We start from the raw sequence: 13,520 nt of genomic DNA, 5'->3' as shown, positions 1-13,520 counted from the left end.
AATCAAATTGTTGATGATTATGGCATATACCTTGAAGTTGCGTCAAAGTAATTCATGATCATGATAGGCCCATCCGCCCATGCACATGGATAATTTTAAAATGTCAATCACTTGCTGGTGACCAAATAGAACATCAACAGCTACCATTATCATGTCAACTGCTCTACTAATTACTAATTACACTTTAGCTCTTTAACTTTTCTATGTTGGATGGATCATATTTTTCAAAAATATTGTTAATATTTTCACTTCGACGATTAATAGATGTAAAAATTAAGAGGAATCAATCCAATTTCATGTGCGTGTATAAAAGAAAATAATAGATAGTTAAGCATAGATTAAACATAACAATTATTTCCCGTCTTAATTCTCAATTCTAGCTATTATAGGTAAGGGATCGGAGGGGAAAATTATCTATGGGAAAAATTCTCAATACTAGCTATTCATATAGGTAAGGGATCGGATGGGAAACTAATTTGATTGACACTCTTTTAAAGAGAAAATACACAACGAAATCGGATGGTAAGAGGTAAAATAGAAGGATTGATACCTTATGTCGATATAAGTGTCCCAAGAAAATAAGAAGACAGTATAATTCACTTCTTATTATGGAGTAGCTATTAATCTGTACATCTTGTTTTGGACTCGATGCTTATTTGAACAAAGAAAAAACACTGCTTTTTTTTACTCAATAAACCAATAATTAAATTGGATTTGGGACATAGACAATCACGCAAAAGGAAACAAAAAACAAAAGTAGACATATACATCATGTGTTCATGTCAATTTTGTACTAGAACTTTTGTAAGAAATGTTAGTTATTGGTAACAAATGACAAAAAAATATGATGGTATATATTGCATGATGCAATCCCATGGGACCTTATATACCCCAAGTGTCAACTTTTCTATATGCATTACACATCATGCACCATGCAATTTGAGCCTCCAAATCTTAGCTTAAATTTTCGTATCACCTACCATTTCTAGTCATTATGTAGTGTTGGCATCTTTTGGATTTTGTGTGCATTATTTTAGCAATCCTATTGTGGTGTATTACTTACCACGAGTAGTATTAGTTACTCCCTCTATTCCTAATACTAAGAACAAATTAAAGTGTACATAATTGTTGATAATAAGCTAGATAGAGACATCAAATGAGGTTGCGTGGGAGGAAAATTTTAAATTAAAGATATGGAGCAATTTCTTAAAGACATTCGTTTTTAGGGTATGGAACAATCTTATAGAAATAAAGGAAGGGATTTGCGTTACACAGCTACACGCCATACATTACATCTATTAAAATTGTCATTTGACGGCTTAATAGTTAATATGGTAGATAATGCACAGCAATTGGATAACAAATGTTAGTAAAATTTGGTTCATTCATTGGCAAAAAGTAAAAAAATACTAAACCTTTTTTTACAAGGAGCCTAAATTGTTACATGTACTGATGTACATGCAACTATGCAAGTGGATGCAATGAGTCAATGACCCACTCCAACAAAACTCCTCAAAAAAATTGTGCCTCATAACACTAAACCTTTTTTTGACACAAGATAACACTAACCTCATTGAATAAATACACACTTATTACCATCTTACAAATAAATTATGTTCAATCTATATATTTAAATATAAAAATGCATATTAGAATGTATTCGTAATATAAAATTAAAAATAATCTAAAATAATTTATTACTATTTTGTATTATTATAATTTACTAACAATTAAAATATCAACAAGTCTTTCAAATGATTTAATTAAAAAAATACTCCGTATTCAATGTAAAACCTGGAACAACGATCGGATTACACACTATGTTAATAATAAAAAGGTTAAAATCAATGCTTGAACTCATGACCTTAAAATTGTAAAATTTGAGTTTTAGGGTCTGTTCACATTTGTTGAACTGAGCTGAATTGAACTGAACTAAACTGATTGGAGCTGAACTGAACTGAATGGAGCAGAAATGAATATTTTATGAGAGAAGAAATTAGGAGCTGAAGTGAACTGAACTGAAATTAAGTGAAGTGAACAGGCCCGTAACCGCAAAGTACTTGGTAGAACTTATAAATCTAGAGCATTAGGTAAATATATTTTTATTAATGAAAACTTTGATGCCCAAATATATATTTAAATAACAATTTGTAATTATAAACCTACTCAAAAAATTTGTTAACTAAAAAAGATAAAAACTAAAAACCCTAGCCTCCTCTCTCTCTTCTCTCTCCTAAACTTTAGCTTCAATTGTCAATTTTGAAGGGGCTTCTATTGGATTTCACCGGTGGAAAGCCCAATCTATATTTTCTTTTAAGTTTTTTTTTTATTTTTCTTAGGTTCCAATAATGTCTCCCTCGAAAGAAAGAGTTTATCTCCTTCAAATGACAAGGTTTTTTCGATTTCCTTCGAAAGATAAGGTTTTTCGAACTCCTTCGAAAGACAAGGTTTTATTTGTGTTTAATTTGGTCTCTAGTTGTGCAGGGCTACTATTGATTATGGCTCGGATTCAGGTTATGGAATCAACACAAGAATTTTATTTATCACAAAATTGCGAAGCGGCGACGGATCCACTCAAAAAGTTGTATGAGACAACGAACCGAGAATGTGCCGAATTGTTATATTTATGTATTTGGATTCTTAGCCCTTCCCCGATTAATTCTTGTTTGATTTTGTTAAATTCGTTTTCATTATCGTCAATTGTCAATTGTCAATTGTCAATTGTAGATGCCGTATGGCTATTATTAATGAAATTTAATGTCCTTTAGGATTTCTTTCAAAAAAAAAAAATTGTTAACTAATTGTTGGCTAACCAATTTTTGTTCTCAAAATATATATTTAAATAACAATTTGTAATTATAAAACTACAAAAATTATTTTTTCAAAAAAAAAAAAGAACTACTCAAATTACGTGCAACGACTTAACCACTTGAATTCGGCCAAATAATTAAATTATCTTCTATGATAGCCAATTTATACTTTGTACCAAAGATGAAATAAAAGTCGTAATATTATCTCATAATCAAATTTTATGTGCGTTAACATGAATTATTAATCACTATTCCTTATGGCTCTCTAGTCTCTATATATTGAAGAAAAAAAAAAAAATCAAAATTGCCTAAGATGGAAAGATCCCGTTCCCCGGTGGGTCTACAACACCGCCGCATTTCGGACAAATTTCAATGTTGTACTCCTCCTATTCTTTAATGATTTTTTAGGGTTTTTCTTATCCAAAAACCACCCAAAGTCCCCATCAAATCCCATCAAAAAGGAGGTACAGAAAATTAAGGTTAGTTGGCAAAAGGCCCTTCTACTATATTATCAAACCAAAAATCCCATTTTTTTGTACTTCATTTTTCTATTTCTAAATTACTGAAGAAAAGAAAAGACACTATCTTTTCTCTGTTTCGGCAAAATTTTCAGGTTTGGTTATTCACAATCTTGTGCTATTTTCATACTGTTGTTCTTATTTTGATGATTGCTTTCATACCCACTTTGTGTTTCTTGCTTTATCTGCAATTATTTGGTTTTAGTACTACTCTTTGATTCTCTTTTTATCATACCCACATTGCATAATTTGCAAATTGTGCTATTTGTTCTTATATTTTGTTATTTCTGTGAAATTGGCTGTTATTTAATGTTTAATTTGTGGGTCTCAGAAATTATAATAGCATCTTGATTTTATTAAAATAAATAAAAATTGAATGTAGCATAAGATGAAAAAGATGATTGATTTAACTTTTATACTAGTAGTATAGAGAGCTACAAATTTGGTGTGTTTTCATATTTTTTTTTAGGTGTTGACTTATTGCGGCCTTTTTGTTCATTATTAGAAGTGGATCTTTTCATGCAAGCTCTTTTAATGATAGTTTTGGACTTTTGGGTTTCAAAGTTGTAATCTATCTTTTAATTCAGAGCCAATTTTTTAGTTTATAAGAGAGTCTTGGAGGCTAAATTCTGGTCAAAAATATAATTTTCTATCTTGTATAAGTGATTTAAGGTGATCTTTTGCTTTATCTTCTGTTAAATTGTTGCACCAGCGTCCATTGACTATTTATAGCCGATGGCTGGATGAATAGTTTCTTCAACAAAGAGTGAATTCGTTGGACATGAGTTTTTGTTATATTGTGTACAATACACACCAATTTTCAGAGTAGGTTGCTGATTTAAATTTGTTACCTTTGATAACCTATGTAGTTTATGTGATGGATGATATTGATATTTCAATTCGGACGCCTTATAAAAAAATAGTTGTGTAGGACTATGAATGTAAATAGTTATTATGTTGTTTTCAGGAGCGTTTGTGTATGTGCTTTTTCTTAACAAGGTTTCACTCTTAAGGAGAACTCTAACACGATTCCTTTGCTAATTTTTTAGAGGCTCGGTATAGATTATATGGTAGCTGTGTAGGTTATAGTCTTATGGAGATCATTGTGCTTGTAGCTTTGGCCTACCACTCAATGCAAATTATTTTTCATCTACAGGAATTGTTACAAATTTTCCTTAACGAAGGAAGTCTAGATAGAACATATTGTTCTGAAACACATTCCATCAAAGAAACGTTAGTATTGTCTTTGACAAGCTGATTAAGTATCTTTCCTGTGCCAAAGATCTTCTGGAATAAAACAAAGGAGTGACTACACATGTTTGTTTCTTTGTCTGCTCTTTAGATGTTCTGGTTCAAGCATCAGATGAATTAGTGATAAAGTAAGGGTCTCTCAATTTGATGCCTAATCTAGTTATGCTGGCTAGTTAAATTTGGAATTGAATTCATCTTGACTTGTAGGTATTTGAATACCTAATAAACCTATCACTCTAGCAAATTCCTGACTTCGCAGCGCAAAGTATTGGATTTCTGATTTTCTATTGCCCAAGTATTTTCTCCAATAGGATAACATGGTGACAGATTTTTGCTCTCACATGGATATGCTTTTTCAGTAGCTCTCTCTCTCTCTCTCTCTCTCTCTCTCTCTCTCTCTCTCATTCCTATACAAACAGTATCATTTTCCAAATTTAGAGCTAATGTTGTCAATTCACTCTCACACAAGCTTCAAGTATGCCTCATCTTTTCAGAGTTTTCTTATCTTGGTGTTCAATCATTCTTTTGTATTTGCTGTTGTGGTCATGAAACTTTGATAGTACTTTCAGCTCCTGCTTTTTATATGAATTTCTCTGATGTCAAAATGAGTTCCTATACTCCTCGGTCCACCATGCAAGACTGTCTAATGTAGAATATGGTATTTCCGATTAAAATGACCAAGACCTATGTACGGTTGGCATACTTGGAAAATGACATTATTGTTGTAGGATCAAAGTCAGATATGTTGTTTGATCCTGTAAGTGGTTACTGAGCAAATCAGATTGTTCAGTACCAAATTTTGGAGGGATAGCTTAATAGAAGATGCAACTATTTTGTCATATTATGAAAGAAAAAAAAAGAGTTAATTTTAGGATCCACAAGAAAGCAGCATCAATTTGTGAGACTCCTTGTTCAATCATGTGAATAAAATTAGAGATGTTTTGCTTTCCTTTGCTGGTATATTTCTTACCATTTCTATTCTTTTGAATCTTGAACCTTTGATAGGTATACTATATTGACTTCTGGCAGTCTGGTGGCAACTCTATTCTCTATTTTTTTTATCTTGATAAGAGACTCTGGTCCTCTTGCCTTGATGCTAAGTGACTCAAAGTTTTGAAATTTATATCTTGGTCTAATATTTTCTTCTGATGTGCCATGTGATGTCTGGCCAGTTTCATGAAAATTTTGTGCTAGATCTCATAGTTTAAATCAAAGATGGCTGACTTATGTCTTGTGTAAACTTATAATTCTAATTTTAATCATGTTCATTCGAATTGGAAACTCTTTGTGCTGTTTAGGGTCTTCAGCAATTGTATCATGGGCTTTGAAGAAAGAGTTGTGGAGCATGATGATGTGAAGCAAGATGAGCAATCGGGGGCTCTGAGCCTGCATGCATTTTCTGATTTGTCATGCGTTTCACCCGTTGTATTTCTTTTTTTATTAAAAGAATCATATATCTACGGTAGTACTCTTCTGCTGCACACTATTATTAGGTGGTTGTTAATCATGATAATTTCTCATGTTCTTTAAATGTTTTTTTTTTTTTTTTTTTTTTTTTTTTTTTTTTTTTTTTTTTTTTTTTTTTTTGTGAATTAACCATTGTCTTGTGGACTCTTGCCTTTTCCTGTCTTACTGAGTTGTTTCGAGTAATTAATGTAATGGGCATCTGAAATTCTGGATGTAATTAATTCCCCCCCTCCCTCTCCTGGTAGCTTACAGTATAGTGCCTATCATTAGTCATGCAGTTCTCTTGCTTGTTTACAAATTTTATTAGTCGACAGTTGTGTTTATCATTAAAGGAACACTGATTCAGGCTTGGCTGATTAAAATTGATGTTAATGAAGCAACTAGGAATTGCAAGTAGAGCAGTCAAGTCCTACTTTATATTATTTTTTAAATAGCCTCCTTTGCCAAAGAAGGCAAACAGAGGAAGAGGTGACTGACATACTTTTATATTTTGGTGTTATAGGGAAGTCTAAAGCAACCAAAAAATTCCGTGCTCTGCAACAACAAGTCAATTTAGCCCTCATAAATGCCCCTCACCCTGGACCAGCTGTTTTTATTGTCCGTTGCCTATATGTGCTTCCAGTATTCGAATCATATGCTGATGGCTTCAGTCACTTGATTGTATCTGCTCTTCGTAAATTCCTGAAATCCAATACCAATCCCGCTGACTTGCTAGAAGCACAAGATCTTGCTGCACAGTTATTTCTCGATGTTGTTCAAGGCGTTGTCATCCATGATGAGAGAATACTTCTAAAGCTAATTGAAGCTGTTGATTTGAAGTTGGTGAATGTTGAAAAAGCTATACACAATTCAGCTGCAAAGTACTGTACTTATGACAAAGCTGAAGCTTTCATGGAGAATTATATTCATCAACACATAGAATCTCAGTCATATATGACTGCCGTCTCTTTGTTGGAACAATTTGATATTCGTCACTCGGGAGAATCTCTTCTATTTAAAATGTTGGAGAACAAAGACTTTAGAGCAGCAGAGAAATGGGCATCATACATGGGTAAGTCAATGTTATGTATTCTTGTTCAGGAATACGTTAAGATGAATATGCTAAAACCTGCATATGGGATTATAAAGAGGAACAATTTACAAGAGGAATTCCCAGATGTTTACCATAAATGTAAAGAAAGGTGAATTTTCCTGCATAAATGTTTCCTCATAAGCTAACACCTTTTTATTTATTTATTTATTAAATTTGAATCATGAATGAAAATAATATTTTTTGAATTGTAGCTCATTGAAGACATTAGCTGAAAAAGGATGCTGGGATGTTGCAGAAGAGAGGACGAAGAATGATAGACAGCTTCTTGAATATCTGGTGAGCAGGTTTTGGAAATTAGTTTGAGCCCAAACCTAATAAATACATTCTTGTGATTCCAACTACAGCTTCTAACAACAGCTTCTTTCAGAGCACTTAATTTACATATTTCAAAACCACTTTAGCTGGTCTATTTCTGATTAAGCACTTAACTTTTTTTAATTCTACGGTTCTACATCTATTTCACAATAGATGATCTGTTTTGACTTCTTGTGCTATTAAATATATTTGGAATGGTCAATTTATATTTCATAACATAATATATATTTTTTTAAATAATTAATTTATACATGAATTAATGGTCAAAGTGGTGTGTTGGAAAGTAAAAAGGTCAAAACAGTACATCCATTGTGAAACGGAGGTAGTAATAGCTTATCAAGGGGTTTGCCAGCTTTGGCTTCAATCTTTTGTTTTCATTACCCAACCAATGACTCCAATATTGTTAATTTCTCGTTTAATCCGTTCATCCACTAGTGTGATGTAAGCTGCTTCCTTTGCACGAAGCTTTAAACTGGATGAATAATTCATCTTCTATCCATCCAGTAATTTGAGGATTTGTTCATACATACATATACATACATACAAATATATATATATATATATATATATATATATATATATATATATATATATATATATATATATATATATATATATATATATATATATATATATATATATATATACATATATACATACATCTATATATATGTATATATATATATATATATATGTACATATATATATTGAGTTGCTTATATATACATACATACATATATATATATATGTATGTATATATATTGAGTTGCTTATTGGCTAATGTCTACTTGATTCTAGAATGCTCTGGCTTGCTTGCTATGTTCTTTTTCTTTATTCCAATTTAACTTTTTTCTGCAATCTCTAAGAAAATTTGACTATGTTAGAAAACAAATCTCTCTATGACTACTGAATAATACTCTTGCCACCTATTATGCTTACTTAGGAAAGCTGGTGTTTCACTAACTGCTTGAATGCATACTTTTCTACTAACTAGGACCTAACACCTTTCTTATACATCAAAAAGGTTTATTTGGCGATGGAGGCTGGCTACTCTGAGAAGGTTGATGAATTATGTGAACGTTACTCACTGGAAGGATTCGTGAAAGCTAAAGGTAAAAGTTTGGTCCTTTTGTTTGACCTTCATTTTTCCTTGCCAGACACACATCACACAGTTATAGACTTATAGCTGATTATCAAATTTCTTGAAGATCAGCAATCAGGGAGGGAATAATAAATTTATTAAAAAAAAAACAAAAAAACAAAAAAAAAACTTTTTAACAGATTTCACTTATTTTGAATTATAAGTCTATCCACAAAAATAATACAGAACAAATTTATCATAAAAAAGATAAACTGATTTCTTTTACCCAGCATATTTGGGTCTAGGTTCAAAATCTGGAAAATTATCTTGACCTTTGGGTCGTTTAGGCTTTAGACCTTTAACAATATTGTATCTGGTGATCTTTGACTATATTGTATTAATGATTAGTGTTTTATCAGTTGAATGCCTGGTTTCATCCTTTAGTGTTGGTCTTGTACTCTTGTGTAATCTGCTATAGATATTAAGCAATTGTTTGTCCTAATATCTGAAGCATCAAGTACCATATTTAATGTATTTCAGAACCTTTTCTTTATAATTTCACATGTTTGCTTGTAGCTGAAATTATATTTGATGATCTGTTGTGCAAGATAAGAAGGTGACACTTGCTGTTAATGAAATTAATTTTCTTGTTTATCAAACAAAGCACCCAAAATTAAGATAGGTCCATATGTAGGGCTGTGGATCCAGAAAGACATGAATGTTATCCTATATTTTTCTTTGCTGGTTGCAGAACCTGAGGTCCATCCTCTTCAGAGTCATTATCTGCATTTGCACGAATTGTTCATAGATGACATTATTTGGGTTGATGAGGCTGATAGTCTGCAAAAAGCGACTTCTTATATTGAAGGGTGTAAAGTTGTTGGTGTGGATTGTGAATGGAAGCCTAACTATGTAAAAGGTAGCAAAGGCAACAAGGTACTGTCATTCCAAACTTCTCTTATGGTTTCATTATGTTCATAGTGCTTCATTTCCTTTAAGGTGCACTTTGCTATCAAATTGTTAAAAAAAGAAGGTTTTGTGAAACGTTAAGGCCAAAGGTTGCAACTTCTAGTAAAAATAAAGGTGCTAAGAGCTTATCTGATGATGAGACTATTCACATATTGCTGTAGCAGCTGTACGCTTGTACTGTATTGACGAAACTAATGCATCTTAAAATGATCCTGGGTTTAATTTATGGCTGTTTTTAGACTTTATTTGGTGTCCATTGGAGCTTGGAGCTTATTGATTTAGTGGTTTTGAGCTCATATGTTTATGGGCTTGGAGATTGTATTATAGCCCCTTTCATTATTTTGCTGAATATTCCTGTTTTACTGGACTTGAAGCTTTGTTTTATGAAGCTGGACCCTTTCTTTTATCTTTCCTGATGTTGCCTGTTCATCGTTCCCTTGGTTGACAGGTTTCTATCATGCAAATTGCTTCCGAAAAGGTTGCTTTCATTTTTGATTTAATTAAGCTATACGATGATGCTCCTGAAGTTTTGAACAATTGCTTGATTCGTATTCTGCAATCTCCAAGAATTCTGAAGCTTGGTATGTATATCATCGTAATTGGTTCTTGTTTTTTTCTTCATTTTCTACCTTTTGTTGAAGTGTTTATGTAGCACTAGAACGACATACCTTTTCTGTCTATATCAATATTATGTTGTGATTACCAGATTATGGAATTTAATGACATTGGTCCCATTTGTGCTATATCTAGGCTATAATTTTCAATGTGATATGCATCAGTTGGCTCATTCTTACCAAAAGTTGGACTGCTTCAAGCGTTATGAAATGCTTCTGGACATCCAGAAAGTGTTTAATGAGCCTTGTGGTGGGTTGTCTGGCCTTGTGAAGGTAATTCATGAATATGATCTTCTGGTGCCTTTTCCTTTTTACCCTGTTGAGTTGTTTATGGCTTACACTGATAAAAAAATACCACTAATGTTCGCTGTAGAAAATACTGGGAACTGGTCTAAACAAAACGAGAAGGAACAGCAACTGGGAACTAAGGCCTTTGAGTCAGCAACAAGTTAGTAACATTTCTGTTTGATCATTTTTCTTTTGTCACACCTTGTCACCACTTCTTATATGGACATTCTGCAGCTGGAATATGCTGCTCTTGATGCGGTTGTTCTCGTCCATCTATTCCACCATATCCGCAGCCACTCTCAACCTGTTGACGTCGAAGACAAAAATGTCAAAATAGAGTGGAAATCCCATATTGTAAGTGCATCGACTAAATCAAATGAATCTCTTTTTAAAGCTCTGACTGGAATGCCAATTATGGATCAAAGTCAGGCTACAAGGTGAAGATAATTTTTTCTGTGACTCCCCATATCCTGAAGTTCTTTGATTCTCATATAATTTTTTCTTCTGTTCACTATGGGCCCTCAGTCACCTATATAGCTTGTCTTTCTCAATTACGCTTAATCTAATGGCTGCTTTACGTTTGCTTTTTATGTATATGCACACAATTGCATTCACACTCATAGACACGCGTCTGAGAGAGAGCAATGGCTTATCACTCGTGATTTTGCAATTCGTGATAACATATGGTTTTTGTTGTGCTGTTTTATTTTCTTCTATCTTTGGTTGCAGGCTTCACACCTTGGTGACACAAAGATGTCGAGGAAGAAAGATCTTAGTTTTGAGAAGAATTCTGAAATTGAAGCCGGGCATCCCAAATCGTCCTAGACTTGTAACACCACAGTTTTACTTGTCTCCTATTCCCTGAATAATGAATTGTATATACATGTAGCTTTCAAGAATTTGGTCAGATGCTGACTTCAAGAAGGTGCCGACTTGCACTTTGTATATATACTATGCTACTCTGTCAACATATTGTATATAACTCTTGAGTTTAATTGGGCTCTGATTCAAGCAAAATGTTCTTTTAATTTTGTTAATACAAACAGTATACTCTTCTTTTTTTTTTTTGTATGATTGGAGTGATGCTACCCCAGGCATATAATAGTATAGGGAAAGAGAAGGCGACAGGAGCTAGCGAACTGGTCCAGGGGGATGAGTAGCTCACCCAGGGACTCGATTTGGACTTGTAGTCATGGTACAAGCAGTGAAGCAAATGTACATGTACTTTTTTTTTTGATGCGAAGGAGGACAAAGTCCAAAGAAAAATACAAACAAACTTACACCACCAACCGTGGCAAAGCCACCCCAGCCAAGTCCTCCCAGAGCAGGTTGTTTATTTCGATTGGAGGGTCATCGAAATAAACCACCCTTTCTTGAAGTCCTACCCCAACATTAGCAAGCAAATGTACATGTACTGTGCATATAGTATTACGGTATAAACTCATTCATGTTTATCCGACGTATTACAAATTTATAATTAGTTTACAAGTGAAATAGTCTCTATTGTCATATGGTTGTAACAGCTGCAGAATCAGTATACTAATCATTTACAGGAGGAAATAAAGCTAATTCCTGTAAATTATCAGATGAAATAAAAATTAAATCAAAATTAAAATTAAATTAACTGGTTATCTTGAACATAATACAATATATACTATGAAAAGGTATTTTCTTGTGTTTAATGACAGAATTATGTAATGATATAGGCTAATAGTCCCAAAACAATCTGTCCCTATTATTAAGGTAACTTCTAAATATAAGCACATCCATATCATTTTCATCTTTCATAACAAATGAACAAAACATAACGTCATTAATCCTCTTAACATTAATCCTAGCTAAATCATTTTTCTTCTCCCCTCCTCACATCAAACGAAAGAATTTAAAAGGGAAAAAAAAGAGGAGAGAAACGGGGAACAAGGGAGGAGAGGTGGCAATAATGCATGACTTCCGGTCGCCTTATAGCCATTCCTATGGATATGAAGGCGACCGGAGAGTCGAGTTTAATGGCATTGATCAATATACAGCTGTGGATCAAATTTACGTAGCCAGATCTCGAGGGTCAGCCCCTCGAAAAGGCCTTGTTCGTAGATCGAAACGTAAACCATCCTTAAATACAAAGTCATCAAGCTCTTTGATGTTTTCGGTTAAGGCATGGTATAATAATCCAGAACAAAAGAGGAAAAGAAGAATGGCTAAATATAAGATATATGATATGGAAGGTAAGGTTAAGAGTTCCTTTAAGAAAGGATATCGTTGGTTGAAGAAAAGATGCTTACATATTGTACATGGATATTATTGATTATTTTTTTTTTTTTGATACAATATATTACTGAAAATTTGAAAAAATAATAAAGTTGTATTCAAAGAAAAGCAATAAGAGATCATTTTTATTTTTGTTTTTTCACCTTGAAGTTTGTTTTATTTATTTTCTTTCAAGCTATGAACGGTATGAAGTATGATATATACAATACTCTGTACATGGTTTTAGATTGATTATACGAGTACAAACAATGACAACTACTACAAGGTCTACAGCTATACACATACGTATTTTTCATTCACCTTTTTTTTTGAGTGATGAAATAAATCAAGGTAAAAGATTACTTAAAAAGAGGAAGAAAAAAAAATAAAAAAAAGGAAAATTTCACATTTGCTACCAGCAAAAAGACCCTAATTCACATTTGCTACCCCTTTAATTTTTTATTTTATATTACTACCACCTAAATCAGAGTTTTTCAAAAATCACTACCACTTAACGGAATCCATTAGGATTTCCGTTAAGTTTATTAAAAAAAAATAAAAAAAATTTTAAAAAAATTAAAAAATAATAACCACCCTCCCCCCTCCCCTGCCACCCCTCAACTGCCACCCCTTCCCTCCCCCCTGCCGGCGGCCGACGCGAACCCACCCCCCTCCCTTTCCCCCACCCCTGCGCAGCCAATGAACCCCCTTCCCTTTCCCCGTTCTCGTTGCCCCGACGCCAACCTCGAACCAAAACCACCTCTTTCCCCTTCCTCCCACCAGAATCCGCCCCTTCCAACCAATTATACTCCACCTCGCCGCCGGAAAACTCCTCAAAAACCGCTCTTCCTCCTTCTCCGTCACCACATT

General features: G+C 33.3%; 1 protein-coding gene across 3 annotated transcripts; it reads left to right on the top strand.

The window, feature by feature from the left end:
* Positions 1-3,132: 3,132 nt before the first annotated feature.
* On the top strand, positions 3,133-11,443 carry LOC145605260 (uncharacterized). 3 transcript variants are annotated; one of them, XM_081661306.1, is made up of 11 exons: positions 3,133-3,423; positions 5,887-6,041; positions 6,549-7,227; positions 7,331-7,415; positions 8,479-8,566; positions 9,287-9,471; positions 9,953-10,085; positions 10,255-10,391; positions 10,492-10,566; positions 10,641-10,843; positions 11,136-11,443. In XM_081661306.1, exons 2-11 carry the CDS (start codon positions 5,897-5,899, stop codon positions 11,269-11,271), a joined length of 1,866 nt encoding a protein of 621 aa, XP_081517432.1. In that variant the 5' UTR covers positions 3,133-3,423; positions 5,887-5,896; the 3' UTR covers positions 11,272-11,443. The 3 variants fall into 3 exon arrangements, with proteins under 3 accessions (XP_081517432.1, XP_081517431.1, XP_081517433.1); XM_081661305.1 differs by having other exon boundaries at positions 5,878-6,041; XM_081661307.1 differs by having other exon boundaries at positions 3,134-3,423; positions 5,878-6,041; positions 10,641-10,760.
* The last annotated feature ends 2,077 nt before the right edge of the window (positions 11,444-13,520 follow it).

Source organism: Chenopodium album, chromosome 22 (genome assembly GCF_948465745.1).
Source record: "Chenopodium album chromosome 22, dcCheAlbu1.1, whole genome shotgun sequence".
In the NCBI taxonomy this organism is placed as follows: Eukaryota; Viridiplantae; Streptophyta; class Magnoliopsida; order Caryophyllales; family Amaranthaceae; genus Chenopodium; species Chenopodium album.
Note: the sequence above shows the minus strand (reverse complement) of the source record. Positions and strands in the feature narration are given on the sequence as shown.